At 46.1% G+C, this 23,383-nt stretch overlaps 1 protein-coding gene across 3 annotated transcripts in view; it reads left to right on the top strand.

Annotated features, from left to right (window-relative positions):
* The window catches only part of LOC116358967 (lysophosphatidic acid receptor 2), a 36,100-nt gene that overhangs the window by 10,798 nt on the left and 1,919 nt on the right, over positions 1–23,383 (top strand). The window contains exons 2-7 of one of the 3 annotated variants that reach the window (XM_031811464.1): positions 8,772–9,247; positions 9,500–9,609; positions 12,231–12,317; positions 12,424–12,751; positions 15,943–16,208; positions 17,392–17,709. In XM_031811464.1, coding sequence (XP_031667324.1) covers positions 9,022–9,247; positions 9,500–9,609; positions 12,231–12,317; positions 12,424–12,751; positions 15,943–16,208; positions 17,392–17,439 — 1,065 coding nt within the window. In that variant the 5' untranslated portion in view covers positions 8,772–9,021 and the 3' untranslated portion in view covers positions 17,440–17,709. Of the gene's footprint in view, positions 1–8,771; positions 9,248–9,499; positions 9,610–12,230; positions 12,318–12,423; positions 12,752–15,942; positions 17,710–23,383 lie in introns of those variants that run through there. The other 2 variants (XM_031811462.1, XM_031811463.1) reach the window with 2 other exon arrangements.

Genomic DNA, 23,383 nt, shown 5'->3' with positions numbered 1-23,383 from the left:
AGTCTGAGATACTGGGTGAAGGTCTCTTTACTATGACCAGTGACAGTCTGAGCTACTGGGTGAAGGTCTCTTTACTATGACCAGTGACAGTCTGAGATACTGGGTGAAGGTCTCTTTACTATGACCAGTGACAGTCTGAGCTACTGGGTGAAGGTCTCTTTACTATGACCAGTGACAGTCTGAGCTACTGGGTGAAGGTCTCTCTTTACTATGACCAGTGACAGTCTGAGTTACTGGGTGAAGGTCCCTTTACTATGAGAGAGCCCTCCCTACCTTCAGGCTCTGCTGAAACCCTACACCCCAACCAGAGTAGTCCGTTCTGCCACCTCTGGTCTCTTGGCCCTCCCTACCATCAGGCTCTGCTGAAACCCTACACCCCAACCAGAGTAGCCCGTTCTGCCACCTCTGGTCTCTTGGCCCTCCCTACCATCAGGCTCTGCTGAAACCCTACACCCCAACCAGAGTAGTCCGTTCTGCCACCTCTGGTCTCTTGGCCCTCCCTACCATCAGGCTCTGCTGAAACCCTACACCCCAACCAGAGTAGTCTGTTCTGCCACCTCTGGTCTCTTGGCCCTCCCTACCATCAGGCTCTGCTGAAACCCTACTCCCCAACCAGAGTAGTCCGTTCTGCCATCTCTGGTCTCTTGGCCCTCCCTACCTTCAGGCTCTGCTGAAACCCTACACCCCAACCAGAGTAGTCCGTTCTGCCATCTCTAGTCTCTAATTTTTCACCAAGCAATTGTATTAGTAGAAATAATATAATTTACCCATTTATTTTTCGAATACAATATAGCTCGGTATTTGTGTGATTTATTTATCATCTTAATCAAGGTTGTAAATCATTTCGGACACCACTGTGTGTATATATAAACATCATCTCACTGTCAACTGACACCACTGTGTGTATATATAAACATCATCTCACTGTCAACTGACACCACTGTGTGTATATATATAAACATCATCTCACTGTCAACTGACACCACTGTGTGTATATATATATAAACATCATCTCACTGTCAACTGACACCACTGTGTGTATATATATAAACATCATCTCACTGTCAACTGACACCACTGTGTGTATATATATAAACATCATCTCACTGTCAACTGACACCACTGTGTGTATATATATATAAACATCATCTCACTGTCAACTGACACCACTGTGTGTATATATAAACATCATCTCACTGTCAACTGACACCACTGTGTATATATATAAACATCATCTCACTGTCAACTGACACCACTGTGTGTATATATAAACATCCTGTCACTGTCAACTGACACCACTGTGTGTATATATAAACATCATCTCACTGTCAACTGACACCACTGTGTGTATATATAAACATCCTGTCACTGTCAACTGACACCACTGTGTGTATATATAAACATCATCTCACTGTCAACTGACACCACTGTGTGTATATATAAACATCCTGTCACTGTCAACTGACACCACTGTGTGTATATATAAACATCATCTCACTGTCAACTGACACCACTGTGTGTATATATAAACATAATCTCACTGTCAACTGACACCACTGTGTATATATATAAACATCATCTCACTGTCAACTGACACCACTGTGTGTATATATAAACATCATCTCACTGTCAACTGACACCACTGTGTGTGTATATATATATAAACATCATCTCACTGTCAACTGACACCACTGTGTGTGTATATATATATAAACATCATCTCACTGTCAACTGACACCACTGTGTGTGTATATAAACATCATCTCACTGTCAACTGACACCACTGTGTGTGTATATATATATAAACATCATCTCACTGTCAACTGACACCACTGTGTGTATATATAAACATCCTGTCACTGTCAACTGACACCACTGTGTGTATATATAAACATCCTGTCACTGTCAACTGACACCACTGTGTGTATATATAAACATCCTGTCACTGTCAACTGACACCACTGTGTGTATATATAAACATAATCTCACTGTCAACTGACACCACTGTGTATATATATAAACATCATCTCACTGTCAACTGACACCACTGTGTGTATATATAAACATCATCTCACTGTCAACTGACACCACTGTGTATATATATATATAAACATCATCTCACTGTCAACTGACACCACTGTGTGTATATATATATATAAACATAATCTCACTGTCAACTGACACCACTGTGTGTATATATAAACATCATCTCACTGTCAACTGACACCACTGTGTGTATATATATATATAAACATCATCTCACTGTCAACTGACACCACTGTGTGTATATATATATATAAACATAATCTCACTGTCAACTGACACCACTGTGTGTATATATAAACATCATCTCACTGTCAACTGACACCACTGTGTGTATATATAAACATCATCTCACTGTCAACTGACACCACTGTGTGTATATATAAACATCATCTCACTGTCAACTGACACCACTGTGTGTATATATAAACATCATCTCACTGTCAACTGACACCACTGTGTGTATATATATATAAACATCATCTCACTGTCAACTGACACCACTGTGTGTATATATATATAAACATCCTGTCACTGTCAACTGACACCACTGTGTGTATATATATATAAACATCCTGTCACTGTCAACTGACACCACTGTGTATATATATATAAACATCATCTCACTGTCAACTGACACCACTGTGTGTATATATAAACATCATCTCACTGTCAACTGACACCACTGTGTGTATATATAAACATCATCTCACTGTCAACTGTGTTTGTTTTCAGTTTGTTTGTTGCTGAGTTTTTAAATCCATGTTTAATTTGAACTGTACTGCTACCTGATATCTAGATAGATGGAGCTGTGATGTACTGCTACCTGATATCTAGATAGATGGAGCTGTGATGTACTGCTACCTGATATCTAGATAGATGGAGCTGTGATGTACTGCTACCTGATATCTAGATAGATGGAGCTGTGATGTACTGCTACCTGATATCTAGATAGATGGAGCTGTGATGTACTGCTACCTGATATCTAGATAGATGGAGCTGTGATGTACTGCTACCTGATATCTAGATAGATGGAGCTGTGATGTACTGCTACCTGATATCTAGATAGATGGAGCTGTGATGTACTGCTACCTGATATCTAGATAGATGGAGCTGTGATGTACTGCTACCTGATATCTAGATAGATGGAGCTGTGATGTACTGCTACCTGATATCTAGATAGATGGAGCTGTGATGTACTGCTACCTGATATCTAGATAGATGGAGCTGTGATGTACTGCTACCTGATATCTAGATAGATGGAGCTGTGATGTACTGCTACCTGATATCTAGATAGATGGAGCTGTGATGTACTGCTACCTGATATCTAGATAGATGGAGCTGTGATGTACTGCTACCTGATATCTAGATAGATGGAGCTGTGATGTACTGCTACCTGATATCTAGATAGATGGAGCTGTGATGTACTGCTACCTGATATCTAGATAGATGGAGCTGTGATGTACTGCTCCAGATACCTAGATATCTGAAACCGTTTCGTCTCCAGCTAAGACTTCAGTTGGTCTTGGGTGCATATATTGTGGTTGAAATACTGTCTGCTGGTATAACAGTGTTTAGGATAAGTTACTATTCCATTTAACCCATATATTTAAATGATGACTATTCTGTTTAGTCATGGATACAGGGATACTCATGAGTGGGATATCAAAGCTGCATCTAAACAGCTTATCCTGAAGAAGACCCTAAGCAGGATATGAGCTAGAATCTAGTGCCAGAGGGAGGGAAGGCCCTAAGCAGGATATGAGCTAGAATCTAGTGCCAGAGGGAGGGAAGACCCTAAGCAGGATATGAGCTAGAATCTAGTGCCAGAGGGAGGGAAGACCCTAAGCAGGATATGAGCTAGAATCTAGTGCCAGAGGGAGGGAAGGCCCTAAGCAGGATATGAGCTAGAATCTAGTGCCAGAGGGAGGGAAGACCCTAAGCAGGATATGAGCTAGTATCTAGTGCCAGAGGGAGGGAAGACCCTAAGCGGGATATGAGCTAGTATCTAGTGCCAGAGGGAGGGAAGACCCTAAGCAGGATATGAGCTAGTATCTAGTGCCAGAGGGAGGGAAGGCCCTAAGCAGGATATGAGCTAGAATCTAGTGGCAGGGGGAGGGAAGACCCTAAGCAGGATATGAGCTAGAATCTAGTGCCAGAGGGAGGGAAGACCCTAAGCAGGATATGAGCTAGAATCTAGTGCCAGAGGGAGGGAAGGCCCTAAGCAGGATATGAGCTAGAATCTAGTGCCAGAGGGAGGGAAGACCCTAAGCAGGATATGAGCTAGAATCTAGTGCCAGAGGGAGGGAAGACCCTAAGCAGGATATGAGCTAGTATCTAGTGCCAGAACCTCCTCAATGTTAGACTGTAGGGAAGGTGTTCGTTCTTTCTTTGAAGGCTGAACCTCCTCAATGTTAGACTGTAGGGAAGGTGTTCGTTCGTTGAAGGCTGAACCTCAATATTTGACTGTAGGGAAGGTGTTCGTTCGTTGAAGGCTGAACCTCCTCAATGTTTGACTGTAGGGAAGGTGTTCGTTCTTTGAAGGCTGTACCCACAGAGACGGTGTGCTTTACCAAAAATCTCTAATTTGGTCTCATCTGTTCACAGGACATTCTCCCAGAAGGATTTTGAAATGTTCATGTGTGTTTTGGTCCAAATCTGATGTCTCTCTCTCAGCAGTGGGAACCTGCTGGCTCTCCTACCATATAACCCCCTTTCATTGAGTTGGAGACGGATGGACAGAGTTGAAACTGTCGTACCTTGTGTGTCTGAAGGTCAGCTTGAATCTGTGTGGCAGTTGATCGAGGCGCTTTCTCCACCTTTCAAACATTCCGTCGCTGCGATATTCTATCAGGTGTTCTCTTGCAGCCACGTCCTGGGAGGTTGACTACAGTGGAATGGGCCTTACACTTCTAGTTAACATTACTTATGGTAGCAACAGGAACATCAAGGTCTCTGGAGATGGACTTGTAGCCTTGTTTGGCTACAATCTTGTGTCTGACCTCAGAAAACCAGAGAATTTTCTTTTATTTTCTCCATGGTCATTGTGGTACACACAGTGACACAAAACAGATTGTCAGAACCTATAAGCAACTAGTAGTCCTACAGCTGTTTATTCTGCTGTGAGTGTTAGACAGTCAGATCAGGGTAGAGGTCCTGTATGGTTCAGTTAGACAGTCCGATCAGGGATATGGTAGAGGTCCTGTATGGTTCAGTTAGACAGTAAGATCAGGGTAGAGGTCCTGTGGGGTTCAGTTAGACAGTCAGATCAGGGATATGGTAGAGGTCCTGTATGGTTCAGTTAGACAGTAAGATCAGGGTAGAGGTCCTGTGGGGTTCAGTTAGACAGTCAGATCAGGGATGAGGTAGAGGTCCTGTATGGTTCAGTTAGACAGTCCGATCAGGGTAGAGGTCCTGTATGGTTCAGTTAGACAGTCAGATCAGGGTAGAGGTCCTGTATGGTTCAGTTAGACAGTCAGATCAGGGTAGAGGTCCTGTATGGTTCAGTTAGACAGTCAGATCAGGGTAGAGGTCCTGTATGGTTCAGTTGGTAGAGCATGGTTCTCACAATGCCACTGTCATGTGTTTGATTTCCTCGGTGGCCTCCCATTTTAAGTGATCTTCTGCACAGTGCAGACACTCCTCTGAGTGGCTGTGGATTAAGATGTCTGCTACGTAATGGCCGGGTGATTATGTCAGGAGAAGGTTAGTTAGTGGTCGTGGTTTAGATATCTGGTGCTTTAGAGAGGGACAGCTGTACTTCCATTCTGTTTAGGGGTCAGACAGGGAGACTGGTGGGAGGGACCTCGAGGCCAGACGACCATCTCTTACTACACGGCTCACACACCACTAACACTCCCTCTGCATTCCTCTGTTTCTGACTCCAACTCAGCTATTTAACACCTCTCTCCCCCCAATCCTTCATGTTTTCATTACCTTTCAGTCTCTTCCTCTCCTGTATACATCTAATCTTCCCTCTCTCGTTTCCACTCTTCCGCTTTCAATCTCTTCCTGTTTCCCTCTCTCTCTCCCTCTGTTTCCCTCTCTCTCTCCCTCTGTTTCCCTCTCTCTCTACCTCTGTTTCCCTCTCTCTCTCCCTCTGTTTCCCTCTCTCTCTCCCTCTGTTTCCCTCTCTCTCAATTCAATTCAAGGGCTTTATTGGCATGGGAAACACGTGTTAACATTGCCAAAGCAAGTGAGGTAGACAACATACAAAGTGAATATATAAAGTGAAAAACAACAAAAATTAACAGTAAACATTACACATACAGAAGTTTCAAAACAGTAAAGACATTACAAATGTCATATTATATATATATATACAGTGTTCTAACAATGTACAAATGGCTAAAGGACACAAGATAAAATAAATAAGCATAAATATGGGTTGTATTTACAATGGTGTTTGTTCTTCACTGGTTGCCCTTTTCTCGTGGCAACAGGTCACAAATCTCTCTCTCCCTCTCTTTCTCTCTCTCTCTCTCTGTTTTCCTCTCTCTCTCCCTCTGTCTCCCTCTCTCTCTCCCTCTGTCTCCCTCTCTCTCTCCCTCTGTCTCCCTCTCTCTCTCCCTCTGTCTCCCTCTCTCTCTCCCTCTGTCTCCCTCTCTCTCTCCCTCTGTTTCCCTCTCTCTCTCCCTCTGTCTCCCTCTCTCTCTCCCTCTGTCTCCCTCTCTCTCTCCCTCTGTTTCCCTCTCTCTCTCCCTCTGTTTCCCTCTCTCTCTCCCTCTGTTTCCCTCTCTCTCTCCCTCTGTTTCCCTCTCTCTCTCCCTCTGTTTCCCTTTCTCTCTCCCTCTGTTTCCCTCTCTCTCTCCCTCTGTTTCCCTCTCTCTCTCCCTCTGTCTGGCAGTCGTAGAGCGCGGCACCTAGGCTGTGTGTGTGTTGCTGTGTGTTTGGATTGAGATTAGGTTACACTGCTGGATTGTGTAATTGTGAGGTGTGTCTCTCTGCTCCAGAAAGCTGCTCTGTTGTTTCTTTTGTTAGGAGGAGAGTAGAGCCGAGGGAGGGAGGGACTAGTTACGTTACTAAATCACTATCTTCAGTCCACTAACCTGTTAGAATGAAGACATCACTACATAGGTAATAACTCCCCGGGTTCAGTAAAGACTACACAGATCATACTCTGAGGTAGAAGGCATGTTGTTGTTATCTAAAGCCCAGCAGGCAGCCTGGTTTACAGTCAACACTGCAGAGGAGGATGGTTCATCAGTGTTAACCTCAGGACCAGAACAACCTGCCGTAGAGGTGTTTGTTACAGGGAGGATGGTTCATCAGTGTTAACCTCAGGACCAGAACAACCTGCTGTTTGTTACAGGGAGGATGGTTCATCAGTGTTAACCTCAGGACCAGAACAACCTGCTGTTTGTTACAGGGAGGATGGTTCATCAGTGTTAACCTCAGGACCAGAACAACCTGCTGTTTGTTACAGGGAGGATGGTTCATCAGTGTTAACCTCAGGACCAGAACAACCTGCTGTTTGTTACAGGGAGGATGTTTCATCAGTGTTAACCTCAGGACCAGAACAACCTGCTGTTTGTTACAGGGAGGATGGTTCATCAGTGTTAACCTCAGGACCAGAACAACCTGCTGTTTGTTACAGGGAGGATGGTTCATCAGTGTTAACCTCAGGACCAGAACAACCTGCTGTTTGTTACAGGGAGGATGGTTCATCAGTGTTAACCTCAGGACCAGAACAACCTGCTGTTTGTTACAGGGAGGATGGTTCATCAGTGTTAACCTCAGGACCAGAACAACCTGCTGTTTGTTACAGGGAGGATGGTTCATCAGTGTTAACCTCAGGACCAGAACAACCTGCTGTTTGTTACAGGGAGGATGGTTCATCAGAGTTAACCTCAGGACCAGAACAACCTGCTGTAGAGGTGTTTGTTACAGGGAGGATGGTTCATCAGTGTTAACCTCAGGACCAGAACAACCTGCTGTTTGTTACAGGGAGGATGGTTCATCAGTGTTAACCTCAGGACCAGAACAACCTGCTGTAGAGGTGTTTGTTACAGGGAGGATGGTTCATCAGTGTTAACCTCAGGACCAGAACAACCTGCTGTTTGTTACAGGGAGGATGGTTCATCAGTGTTAACCTCAGGACCAGAACAACCTGCTGTTTGTTACACGGAGGATGGTTCATCAGTGTTAACCTCAGGACCAGAACAACCTGCTGTTTGTTACAGGGAGGATGTTTCATCAGTGTTAACCTCAGGACCAGAACAACCTGCTGTTTGTTACAGGGAGGATGTTTCATCAGAGTTAACCTCAGGACCAGAACAACCTGCTGTTTGTTACAGAGAGGATGGTTCATCAGTGTTAACCTCAGGACCAGGAACATCTCTAGACCCGAGTTGAAGGCTCTGAAGGAAAGTCTATAGACCTGCTGTTGAAGGCTCTGAAGGAAAGTCTATAGACCCTAGTTGAAGGCTCTGAAGGAAAGTCTGTAGACCTGAGTTGAAGGCTCTGAAGGAAAGTCTATAGACCCTAGTTGAAGGCTCTGAAGGAAAGTCAATAGACCCTAGTTGAGGGCTCTAAAGGAAAGTCTATAGACCCTAGTTGAAGGCTCTGAAGGAAAGTCTGTAGACCTGAGTTGAAGGCTCTGAATGAAAGTCTCTAGACCCTAGTTGAAGGCTCTGAATGGAAAACTCCTAACACCAGTCATAATTAAAATAGAGAGTGTGTGTCTTCAACTATGTTGTTACATGTTTTTCTTCTCTTTCCCCCAACAGACCAAAGAGAAGGGACAACGTCTCAGCCCACACACGATTGGAGGAGATAGACGTCAATCAAACTGGACGCCGTCCATTCCCTCCCACCCCTCATGGCGAGACCACCCCCAACCCACCAATAGGGCGAGTCCCATCCACACGAACCCCCGCCACCACTCATCCGTCCGGACAATCCAATTGGTCCTCCTCACTCCACTAAACTTCTGCCCACTCTACGCTCCACCCCATCCACCCCCTCTGATTGGTCAAGATGGACAAGTTGACAGACGATGTCCCCGGGTGCTACTACAACCGTACAGTGCAGTTCTTCTACGAACATAGTGGAAAGAACATCAGCGCCCACTGGCGTCCTCGGGACTACGTGGTGGTGAGCCTGGGCATGGGTGTGTCTGTCATCGTCATCCTGGCCAACATCCTGGTCATGGTGGCCATCTTCATCAACCGACGATTCCACTTCCCTATCTACTATCTGCTAGGTAGGGTGTATGTGTGTGTCTGTCAATTAGCAGCTGCTCCCACTAATTTACCAAATTTACCAGAATTTTCAGACGTTTTGGTCATTTTTAAATCTACAAAATTTTGTATTTATATATATTATTATATGTCAATTCTTTATATCTGTGAAAATTCCCTAAAATCCAGGAGTTAACTGGTAAATTTTTTGAAAGTTACCAGTAATATTACCCCCCTTAGCAACCCTACTAATGCCCTTGCCGACTATCCCCTAGGCAACCTGGCGGCAGCAGACCTGTTCTCAGGTATCGCCTACCTGCACCTGATGTTCCACACTGGGCCCTGGACCATCAAGCTGTCCAAGAACCAGTGGTTTGTCCGCCAGGTAGGAGAGTCCAACACACACCCTAACTAACCCTGGACCATCAATCTGTCCAAGAACCAGTGGTTTGTACGCCAGGTAGGAGAGTCCAACACACACCCTAACTAACCCTGGACCATCAATCTGGCCCAAGAACCAATGGCCAGTAAGCCAGGTAGGAGAGTCCAACACACACCCTAACTGACCCTGGACCATCAATCTGTCCAAGAACCAGTGGTTTGTACGCCAGGTAGGAGAGTCCAACACACACCCTAACTAACCCTGGACCATCAATCTGGCCCAAGAACCAGTGGTTTGTACGCCAGGTAGGAGAGTCCAACACACACCCTAACTAACCCTGGACCATCAATCTGGCCCAAGAACCAATGGCCAGTAAGCCAGGTAGGAGAGTCCAACACACACCCTAACTAACCCTGGACCATCAATCTGTCCAAGAACCAATGGCCAGTAAGCCAGGTAGGAGAGTCCAACACACACCCTAACTAACCCTGGACCATCAATCTGTCCAAGAACCAATGGCCAGTAAGCCAGGTAGGAGAGTCCAACACACACCCTAACTAACCCTGGACCATCAATCTGTCCAAGAACCAATGGCCAGTAAGCCAGGTGCACAAGACACGTTCTTCCCATAGGATTAGTTGATGCAGAAATGGACTGGCCAAAGGGCAGTTTCTTTTCCACATAATTAGCATTACTTAGCTAGTGATGAGGTCCTTGAGGAAAAAATGGGCCGGCATGTCAGAAAAGCCCGGGCTGATTACTGATCCATGGTCCGTCCCTGAGTTGATGCTTGCTAGGGCTTATTAATCCACATTTTTTTTCTTTCAAACTGGGAAAACTTTTCCTGTCAAAGGACTGTAGGTTTGTGTGATTTATGCTTACTAAGCTATTATAAGCAAAAGGCCCACATAGTTGAAAAAAGGACCCGCTGTGGTCCAGCAGTTAATGCAGAGGAACCCGGCACACATGTACAGTCGTGGCCAAATGTTTTGAGAGGGACTCAAATATGAATTTTCACAAAGTCTGCTGTCTCAGTTTGTATGATGGTAATTTGCATATACTCCAGAATGTTATGAAGAGTGATCAGATGAATTGTCATTAATTGCAAAGTCCCTCTTTGTCAAGCAAATGAACTGAATCCCCCCCCCCAAAAGCATTTCCACTGCATTTCAGCCCTGCCACAAAATGACCAGCTGACATGTCAGTGATTCTCTCGTTAACACAGGTGTGAGTGTTGACAAGGCTGGAGATCCTGCTGTCATGCTGATTGAGTTTGAATAACAGACTTGAAGCTTCAAAAGGAGGGTGGGGCTTGGAATCATTGTTCTTTCTCTGTCAACCATGGTTACCTGAAAGGAAACACGTGCCGTCATCATTGCTTTGCACAAAAAGGGCTTCACAGGCAATGATATTGCTGCCAGTAAGATTGCACCTAAATCAACCATTTATCGGATCATCAAGAACTTCAAGGAGAGCGGTTCAATTGTTGTGAAGAAGGCTTCAGGGTGCCCAAGAATGTCCAGCAAGCACCAGGACCGTCTCCTGAAGTTGATTCAGCTGCGGGATCGGGGCACCACCAGTACAGAGCTTGCTCAGGAATGGCAGCAGGCAGGTGTGAGTGCATCTGCACGCACAGGGAGGTGAAGACTTTTGGAGGATGGCCTGGTGTCAAGAAGGGCAGCAAAGAAGCCACTTCTCTCCAGGAAAAACATCAGGGACAGACTGATATTCTGCAGATGGTACAGGGATTGGACTGCTGAGGACTGGGGTAAAGTCATTTTCTCTGATGAATCCCCTTTCTGATTGTTTGGGGCATCATGAAAAAGCTTGTCCGGAGAAGACAAGGTGAGCGCTAGCATCAGTCTTGTGTCATGCCAACAGTAAAGCATCCTGAGACCATTCATGTGTGGGGTTGCTTCTCAGCCAAGGGAGTGGGCTCACTCACAAATTTGCCTAAGAACACAGCCATGAATAAAGAATGGTACCAACACATCCTCCGGGAGCAACTTCTCCCAACCATCCAGGAACAGTTTGGTGACGAACAATGCCTTTGCCAGCGTGATGGAGCACCTTGCCATAAGGCAAAAGTGATAACGAAGTGGCTCGGGGAACAAAACATTGATATTTTGGGTCCATGGCCAGGAAACTCCCCAGACCTTAATCCTATTGAGAACTTGTGGTCAATCTTCAAGAGGCGGGTGGACAAACAAAAACCCACAAATTCTGACAAATTCTGAAAACATCCTGCCATCAGTAAGGATGTGACCCAGAAGTTAATTGACAGCATGCCAGGGCGGTTTGCAGAGGTCTTGAAAAAGAAGGGTCACCACTGCAAATATTGACTCTTTGCATCAACTTCATGTAATTGTCAATAAAAGCCTTTGACACTCAAAACTTTTGGCCACGACTGTACAGCCAAGTTTACCAGTCAGCGTGGGTTGTACTCCACCCTCTGGTCTTCTGACTCTCCATCTCTTCTACCTTTCCTGTCTCCTTTCAACTGTCCTTTCAACTGTCCTATCAACTGTCCTATCAACTGTCCTATCAACTGTCCTATCAACTGTCCTATCTCAATCAATATGTTAAAAACCCTTCAAATATAGATGAATTATTCCTCCCTCCAGACCCTGATCGACTCCAGTCTGACAGCATCGGTGTTGAACCTCCTGGCCATCGCCTTGGAGCGTCACCAGACCATCTTCACCATGCAGGTGTGTGTGTGTGTGTGTGTGTGTGTGTGTGTTGATATTACAGTAGAGTGGTCAGGAGAAAGCGGTTTCCATCTGTTATGGACTAATAAAGTATATATCATCTCAGCTCCACAGTAAGATGACCAACCGCCGCGTGGTGCTGCTCATCGCCCTTATCTGGGGCCTAGCCATCTTCATGGGCCTGGTTCCCACCATGGGCTGGCACTGTCTGTGTGACCTGGAAAACTGCTCCACCATGGCCCCCATGTACAAACGCTCCTACCTGGTGTTCTGGGCTGTGCTCAACCTGTTCACCTTCTCTCTCATGGTAGCTGCCTACACCAGGATCTTTGTGTACGTCAGACACAAGAGCCAGAGGATGTCTCAGCACACCAGCCAGATACGACACAAGGAGACTGTGTTCAACCTGATGAAGACTGTTTCTATGATCCTGGGTGAGGAGGGCCTGGACAACTATATATACATATATACACACACACACACACACACACACACACACACACACACACACACACACAGTTGAAGTTCACATACACCGTAGCCAAATACATTTAAACTCAGTTTTTCACAATTCCTGACATTTAGTCCCAGTAAAAATTCCCTGTCTTAGGTCCCCTTAGGTCCCTAAAATGTCAGAATAATAGTAGAATGATTTATTTCAGCTTTTATTTCTTTCATCACATTCCCAGTGGGTCAGAAGTTTACATACACTCAATTAGTATTTGGCAGCATTGCCTTTAAATTGTTTATCTTTGGTCAAACGTTTATTTTTATTTCACCTTTATTTAACCAGGTTGAGAACAACTTAGGTTAGTAGGTTAGTGTACTTAGGTAGGTTAGTGTAGATAGGCCAGTTGAGAATGAGTTCTCATTTACAACTGTGACCTGGGCAATATAAAGCAAAGCAGTGCGACACAAACAACAACACAGAGTTACACATGGAAAAAACAAACGTAGTCAATAACACAATAGAAAAGTCTATATACAGTGAGTGCAAATGAGGTAGGTAAGGTTAAGGGTGGTAGGCAATAGATAATAATAATCAATAGTGGTGAAATAAATCAGATTTAGCAATTAAACACTGGAGTGATAGATGTGCAGAAGATATCCTGGTGTGCAAAGGAGCAAAAAAAATGAATAACAGTATGGGATGAGGTAGTTGGATGGACTATTTACAGATGGGCTATATGCAGTGATCTGTGAACTGCTCTGACAACTGGTGCTTAAAGTTAGAGAGGGAGATCTGAGTCTCCAGCTTCAGTGATTTTTGCAATTCGTTCCAGTATTTGGCAGCAGAGAACTGGAAGGAAAGGCGGCCAAACGAGGAATTGGCTTTGGTTTTTTGTTTCATCAGATCAGAGGACATTTCTCCAAAAAGTACGATGTTTGTCCCCATGTGCAGTTGCAAACTGTAGTCTGGCTTTTTTATGGCGGTTTTAGAGCAGTGGTTTCTTGCTTGCTGAGCGGCCTTTCAGGTTATGTCGATATAGGACTCGGTTTTTACTGTGGATATAGATACTTTTGTACCTGTTTCCTCCAGCATCTTTACCAGGTCCTTTGCTGTTGTTCTGGGATAGATTTGCACTTTTCGCATCAAAGTACGTTCATCTCTAGGAGACAGAACGCGTCTCCTTCCTGAGCAGTATGACGGCTGCGTGTTCCCATGGTGTTTATACTTGCGTACTAATGTTTGTACAGATGATGGTGGTACCTTCAGGTGTTTGGAAATTGCTCCCAAGGATGAACCAGACTTGTGTAGGTCTTTTTTTCTGAGGTCTTGGCTGATTTCTTTTGATATTCCCATGATGTCAAGCAAAGAGGCACTGAGTTTGAAGGTAGGCCTTGAAATACATCCACAGGTACTCCTCCAATTGACTCAAATTATGTCAATTAGCCTATCAGAAGCTTCTAAAGCCATGACATCATTTTCTGGAATTTTCCAAGCTGTTTAAAGGCACAGTCAACTTAGTGTTTGTAAACTTCTGACCCACTGGAATTGTGATACAGTGAATTATAAGTGAAATAATCTGTCTGTAAACAATCGTTGGAAAAATTACTTGTGTCTGTCATGTGTCAAAGTAGATGTCCTAACTGACTTACCAAAAATATAGTTTGTTAACAAGAAATTTGTGGAGTGGTTGAATAAACAAGTTTTAATGACACCAACCTAAGTGTATGTAAACTTCTGACTTCAACTGTATATACACACACACACACACTCTCTCTCTCCGGCATTCAGGCACCTCTCTGGCTTGTCCTAACTCGTTTAACCAGACACTCTACTTCCACCCCCACATCTCTCTCCCTCCCTTCCTCCTTCCTTCCTTCCTTCCTTCCTTCTCCTCTTTCCTGCTTCTCTCCCAAGCTCCAGCATTTTTAACTTCTGATTAAATTCCTCTGGAAGGAATTTGACGTCTCTGTTTCTCACATATCGGCTCATACAATACTTGAATTTCTGGTTGTCTCTCTTTCTGGCATGGTAAGTGTGAGTGAGAGAGGCTGTGTGTGTACTCTTTCTGGCATAGCATGTGTGAGTGAGAGAGGCTGTGTGTGTGTGTGTACTCTTTCTGGCATGGTAAGTGTGAGTGAGAGAGGCTGTGTGTGTACTCTTTCTGGTATGGTAAGTGTGAGTGAGAGAGGCTGTGTGAGTGAGAGAGGCTGTGTGTGTGTGTGTACTCTTTCTGGCATAGCAAGTGTGAGTGAGAGAGGCTGTGTGTGTACTCTTTCTGGCATAGCAAGTGTGAGTGAGAGAGGCTGTGTGTGTACTCTTTCTGGCATGGTAAGTGTGAGTGAGAGAGGCTGTGTGTGTACTCTTTCTGGCATAGCATGTGTGAGTGAGAGGCTGTGTGTGTGTGTGTGTGTGTGTGTACTCTTTCTGGCATTGTAAGTGAGTGAGAGAGGCTGTGTGTGTACTCTTTCTGGCATAGCATGTGTGAGTGAGAGAGGCTGTGTGTGTGTGTGTACTCTTTCTGGCATGGTAAGTGTGAGTGAGAGAGGCTGTGTGTGTGTACTCTTTCTGGCATGGTAAGTGAGTGAGAGAGGCTGTGTGTGTTTTGGGTTTTACTGGATACCACAAGTCCTCACAGGATGGTAAAACAAAGAACATTCAGACAATTGGGGACATTTCGCCAGTCCTCACAAGGAAAGAGGCTCATTCACGCTTAGGGGTTAGGTTTAGGGTTAGATGTTAGGGAAAATAGGATTTTGAATGGGAATCAATTGTTTGGTCGCACAAGGATAGTAAAACAAAAAATGTGAGTGAGGAATGTCTGTGCAGGTCCTGACAGGGAACAGCATAGTTAAACCACCACGACGCAAATACACTCCTCCATTTCAACCTCCCCTTCTCTCTGTGTGTGTGTGTGTGTGTGTGTGTGTGTGTGTGTGTGTGTGTGTGTGTGTGTGTGTGTGTGTGTGTGTGTGTGTGTGTGTGTACAGTATGAATTCCTGAAGGGTGAAATTGTGTAATTGAATATTATCATAATGAAATCAGATCTGTCCGACCAACCCCAAGCCACACACCAACAGTGGATACAGACTCTGTGTGTGGACAGTATTCACTGACCAGCTGAAATTTTACAATTGTCTCCCCCCCTCCTCTCTCCTCCCCTCCCCTCTCCTCCAGGTTGTTTTGTGATCTGCTGGACCCCGGGCCTGGTGTTGTTGATGTTGGATGGTCTGGGCTGTGAATCTTGCCAGGTGCTGCGTTATGAGAAGTACTGTCTGGTCCTGGCTGAGTGTAACTCCCTGGTCAACCCCATCATCTACAGCTTCAGAGACACGGACATGTTACAGACCTTCAAGCGGATCCTCTGCTGCCTGTGTCGCCGCGGCGACGCCGGCCGCAAAGACACGCTGTCCGGCATGCGCTGCAACACCCTGGAGCAAGAGGTACTCTCCGAGAGCAACGGCAACAATCACCACGACAACCACAACGACGACAACAATCATATAAGTCCCCACGGCGACCACTCGGACACAGACGATTAGACGAGGACAGTAGACACATATAGGTGACGTACGATGACAACGTTACAAGCAGCTACACCGTAACAATGTCAACACTGACAGGGTGCTATAGTAACTTTCATCACCATGCCCAGACAACTAGCTAACAGTTCTGTGACAACAATGTAGCTACACTGTCACAATGACATAAACTACACCGTAACAACAACGTTATGGCCTCCAAACTATACCATAGCAACCACCATGCACTGACACACCTTAACAACATCAACCACTATAACCACTACAACTTTACAAAACATAAAAAAATAACTACACTGGATAAAAGACCACTTAAGTGACTACTACCAAGTAACACAATACCATGGCAACACCTACGTCAATGTAACACAATACCACGACAACACCTACAATAACAACAACATAACAGAATACCATGACAACACTTACAACAAGTACAACGTAACACAATACCACGACAACACCTACAATAACGACAATATAACAAAATACCACGACAACACTTACAACAAGTACAACGTAACACAATACCACGACAACACCTACAATAACGACAACGTTACACAATACCACTAAAACACCTACAACAACAGAATTACAGTGGAACGTGTACCACAACAATGTCACAAAATAGCCCTACAACAACCAGGCCTCTACGACAACCACCTCCTGATTCAGAGAGGGTTAAATGTGGAAGACACATTTCAGTAGGAGGCATTCGGTTGTACAACTGACGAGGTATCTTCCTTTACAAGCAGACAGAGAATATGCCCTATATGAGTGTTTGTAGCAACGTTGTTATAATACTGTATGTGACGCTGTAACATAGCAACCCTATCAGTCTGTGTTCTCATCAATATAGAACCATATGAATAGTTAATCATGCAGATATTATTGTTTGGAAACTAATGGTAGCTGTACTGCCTGGAGAAGTGACTGCGTGTTATTAGAAACCGGAGCCTACGTGCTGTTTGTAAAAAAAGACCTGATCAAACATAATGTTGAGAGTGATGGGGCTGATTTCTCCTCTGTTAACATGGTGCCGTGCAGCTTCTAACGCAGACGTCTCAATCTGTGTGTCTAGAGAGAAAGAGACGTTCTACAACGCCAAGACTTGAATGAGTCCGGTTGAGTAAGACCAGCCCCCCGCGGTGAATGTTTTGGTCTTCAGCTGGGTCCATACTGGACTCTGGTAATGCAACTGTTTTCCATACAGACTGTCTATATAGTGACAATGTCTCTATAACGTTGTTGGAACGTTGTAGGAAGGCTGTCTGCCACCCCTGGACAGCCTGGTGGGATGTGAACCAGATGTTAAAGTGTTCAAACGGGTCTGACTAGTTGTCATATTTCCTGTGACCTGTAGATGTAGCTGTGGCTGTAACACACACACAAACACCACACACACCCCACACCCCACAGACACACACGACACAACCATACACACACCACACACAACACCATAACACACACAACACCACGACACACACCACACACACACCATACACACACCACACACACACCATAACACACAACACACACACACCACACACACACCAACACACCAATACCACACCACACCAAACCATCACACACCACACACACACACACCATACACACACCATACACACACCACACACACACCACACACACACCATACACACACCACACACACACCATACACACACCATACACACACCACACACACCACACCACACACACCATAACACACACCACACACACACCATACACACACCATACACACACCATACACACACCATCACACACCTACACACACCATACACACACCATACACCACCATACACACACCATACACACCATACACACCACAACAACACCATACACACACCACACACACACCACACACACACCACACAACCACCACACACACACCACACACACACCACACACACACCACACACACACCACACACACACCACACACACACCACACACTACACCATACACACACCATACACACACCACACACACACCATACACACACACCATACATACACCACCACACACACCATACACACACCACACACACACCACACACACCCACCACCACACACCACCACACACAAACCACAACACACACCACAACACCACCATACACACACCAACACACACACAACCCACACCACACACACACCATACACACAACCAAGCACACCACACACACACCACACCACACACCAACACACACCGCACACACAACACACACACACACCACACACACACACACACACACCACACACACACACCACACACACACACACACACACACACACACACACCACACACACACCACACACACATAAACACCACAACACACCAGACACACACCATACCACACCACCCCACAACACACACACACCACACACACACATACACACAACCACAACACACACATACACACACCACACACACACCTACCACACCACACACACACCATACACACACCATACACACACCACAACACACACCACCATACACTCTCCGGGCGCTACACACCCATCACACCCACACACACACCACACACACACAACCACACACCACACACACACACAACACACACAACACCACACACACACCACAACACACCAGACACACACCACACACACCATAATACACACACCATACACACACCACACACACACCATACCAACACCACACACAACAACACACCATACCACCAACACACCACACACACACCATACACACACACACACACACACACAACACACACACACACACCATACACACACCACCACACACCAGACCCACACACACAACCATACCACAACCATACACACAACCAAAAACACTCACCATACAAGGACCACACACACACACCATACACAACAGCCATACACACCATACACACAACATACACCACCATACACACAACACCAAATACACACAAACACACACCACAGCACCATACACACACCATACTACAACCTACCAACACACACAACCACAAACACCAACCACACACGAAACAACACATACCACCACACACACCAACACACCACCACAACACACACCACACACACGCACACCACGAACACCACACCACACACCACACCATACACACACCACAACACATACACCATACACACAACCAACACTAACCAAACCCCACCACGCACCCCATACACACCATACACACACCCACACACACCACACCACATACACACCACACACACAACATACATACACACACACACACACACCACACCACACCACATACACACCACACACACAACATACATACACACACACACACCACACACAAACAAACACACGGCTGACTCATAACTGTGTCGTTGCTCTCTGTGTGGAGACACAGGAGTGTGTGTGTATGTGTGTGTTTACAGTACCCCACACAAACACCAGTTACACATCTGTCAGTGATGTCACTAATGGAGAACGAAACAAACGGCACAATTACAGGCGGGGGGGGGGGGACATTTCAGTGTCGCACGCTATTCTGCACTAACTCTGGTGTGACAGTGAAATATGTTCCCCTCGTACTTACCCTACCCCACCCATGACATGGACTGTCATTTTGTTTTACACATACACACACACATACACACACACACACACACACATACACACACACACACACAACACACACACACACACACACACACACACACACACACACACACACAGTAAAGTGTGATATACATTAGCGCCCCCAAGTGGTCAAGTGAAATCAAGTCGTCCTCTTCTACAATCCTGGGCCACGTCCCAATTGTCTCTTCTTCCTCCCAAAGTGTGCACTCGTTCACTCCCCTTCACTGATTTGAAAGGAAATGACTGGTATAAGAAATAATGGTGGGATCTCCCTCCAGCCCTCCACCAATCCAATGCTGTCAGATGTATGGTGGGAACTCCCTCCAGTCCTCCACCAATCCAATGCTGTCAGATGTGTGGTGGGAACTCCCTCCAGCCCTCCACCAATCCAATGCTGTCAGATGTATGGTGGGAACTCCCTCCAGCCCTCCACCAATCCAATGCTGTCAGATGTGTGGTGGGAAACTCCCTCCAGCCCTCCACCAATCCAATGCTGTCAGATGTATGGTGGGATCTCCCTCCAGCCCTCCACCAATCCAATGCTGTCAGATGTGTGGTGGGAACTCCCTCCAGCCCTCCACCAATCCAATGCTGTCAGATGTATGGTGGGAACTCCCCTCCAGCCCTCCACCAATCCAATGCTGTCAGATGTATGGTGGGAACTCCCTCCAGCCTCCACCAATCCAATGCTGTCAGATGTGTGGTGGGAACTCCCTCCAGCCCTCCACCAATCCAATGCTGTCAGATGTATGGTGGGAACTCCCTCCAGCCCTCCACCAATCCAATGCTGTCAGATGTATGGTGGGAACTCCCTCCAGCCCTCCACCAATCCAATGCTGTCAGATGTATGGTGGGAACTCCCTCTAGCCCTCCACCAATCCAATGCTGTCAGATGTGTGGTGGGAACTCCCTCCAGCCCTCCACCAATCCAATGCTGTCAGATGTATGGTGGGAACTCCCTCTAGCCCTCCACCAATCCAATGCTGTCAGATGTGTGGTGGGAACTCCTCCAGCCATCCACCAATCCAATGCTGTCAGATGTATGGTGGGAACTCCCTCCAGCCCTCCACCAATCCAATGCTGTCAGATGTATGGTGGGAACTCCCTCCAGCCCTCCACCAATCCAATGCTGTCAGATGTATGGTGGGAACTCCCTCCAGCCCTCCACCAAATCCAATGCTGTCAGATGTATGGTGGGAACTCCCTCTAGCCCTCCACCAATCCAATGCTGTCAGATGTGTGGTGGGAACTCCCCTCCAGCCCTCCACCAATCCAATGCTGTCAGATGTATGGTGGGAACTCCCTCTAGCCCTCCACCAATCCAATGCTGTCAGATGTGTGGTGGGAACTCCCTCCAGCCCTCCACCAATCCAATGCTGTCAGATGTATGGTGGGAACTCCCTCCAGCCCTCCACCCAATCCAATGCTGTCAGATGTATGGTGGGAACTCCCTCCAGCCCTCCACCAATCCAATGCTGTCAGATGTATGGTGGGAACTCCCTCCAGCCCTCCACCAATCCAATGCTGTCAGAATGTAGTGAACGAGTGCACCCTTCAGGAGAAGATCATTGGGACGTACCCCAACTCTCACCATTACTGGCTGAAATCATCTCTGAACAGGGAACATTTTTATAACTGAGAAACTATAAAAGGGAAATGCTGGTTATGAATATTCTAAATATTTAGATTTTTTATATAAATATGCCTGTTAATATGCATTATTTTCATAAGCACGTATGAAAACATATTTTTCGCAGATTGTAAAATAAAACTATCCTCCATTTAACAGAGAAACTGTTTTTTCTCTTTCATTAAAAAATCTGTTTCTGTTTTTTTGTTTTATTTTTTGTACCAAAAAATCTCTGAAAATAAAACCAGAAAAATATTCCTAATCTGTGCCTGTCTGCCTGATCGCTTGGTTATGCCTGGCGGCATCGTGGTGCGGCCCATCGCTTGATCATGTCTGTCTTTTATGATGCTGCCAGGAACGAGAATTAGGACACAAACTAGAAGCTAAACATATTAGTCATTTAGCAGACGCTCTTATCCACAGCCACTTACAGGAGCATCAGGGTTAAAGTGCCTTGCTCAAGGGCACGTTGACATTCTTCACCTAGTCGTCTCGGTTACTGGCCCAACAGGCTTCACCGCTTGGCTACCCACCACCCACAGAAATGGCTCAATAAATAGGTTGTGTGTTATAGTTGGGTTTCATTTAGGCTATAGCTTGGTTGTATTGTGTCCTTATTTGTGTTTCCTCTGTATGAGCAGGGAGGATATCTGTATGCGCTGTGATCCAGCTTATTATGGAGAGGAGCAGGGAGGATATCTGTACGCGCTGGGATCCAGCTTATTATGGAGAGGAGCACGGGAGGATATCTGTATGCGCTGTGATCCAGCTTATTATGGAGAGGAGCAGGGAGGATATCTGTACGAGCTGTGATCCAGCTTATTGCTGTGCTTGTCATGGAGAGGAGCAGAGAGGATATCTGTACGCGCTGTGATCCATCTTATTGCTGTGCTTGTCATGGAGAGGAGCAGGGAGGATATCTGTATGTGCTGTGATCCAGCTTATTATGGAGAGGAGCAGGGAGGATATCTGTATGCGCTGTGATCCAGCTTATTATGGAGAGGAGCAGGGAGGATATCTGTATGCGCTGTGATCCAGCGTATTATGGAGAGGAGCAGGGAGGATATCTGTATGCGCTGTGATCCAGCTTATTATGGAGAGGAGCAGGGAGGATATCTGTACGTGCTGTGATCCAGCTTATTGCTGTGCTTGTCATGAGAGGAGCAGAGATGAAGCTACTGAACACCTCTGTGAAAGAGACACCACACTGTATTTCTCTCTGTTTCTTCATCTCTATCTCTCTCTCCGATGGCTGGACCTTACTAACTCTCTCTTTCTCCTTTCTTTCTCTCCCCTCTCTCCTCGTCCCCTTCACCCTGCCTCTCCCTCCCTCTCTTTCTCCCCTCTCTCCTCATCCCCTTCACCCTGCCTCTCCATCCCTCTTTCTCCCCCTCCTCCTCGTCCCCTTCACCCTGCCTCTCTCCATCCCTCTTTCTCCCCTCTCTCCTCGTCCCCTTCACCCTGCCTCTCCATCCCTCTACCTCGCCCCTTCCCCTCGTCCCCTTCACCTCCTCTCTATCCCTCCTCCTCGTCCCCTTCACCCTGCCTCTCCATCCCTCTCTCCTCGTCCCCTTCACCCTGCCTCTCCATCCTCTCTCCTCGTCCCCTTCACCCTGCCTCTTCCTCCTCTCTTTCTCCTATCATCCTCTCTCCTCGTCCCCTTCACCCCTGCCTCTCCATCCCTCTCTTTCTCCTATCATCCTCTCTCCTCGTCCCCTTCACCCTGCCTCTCCATCCCTCTCTCCTCGTCCCCTTCACCCTGCCTCTCCATCCTCTCTCCTCGTCCCCTTCCCCTGCCTCTCCCATCCTCTCTCTTTCTCCTATCATCCTCTCTC

Source organism: Oncorhynchus kisutch, unplaced genomic scaffold (assembly GCF_002021735.2).
Source record: "Oncorhynchus kisutch isolate 150728-3 unplaced genomic scaffold, Okis_V2 Okis01b-Okis20b_hom, whole genome shotgun sequence".
NCBI classification, from domain to species: Eukaryota; Metazoa; Chordata; class Actinopteri; order Salmoniformes; family Salmonidae; genus Oncorhynchus; species Oncorhynchus kisutch.
This window is presented reverse-complemented; position numbering and strand designations above follow the sequence as displayed.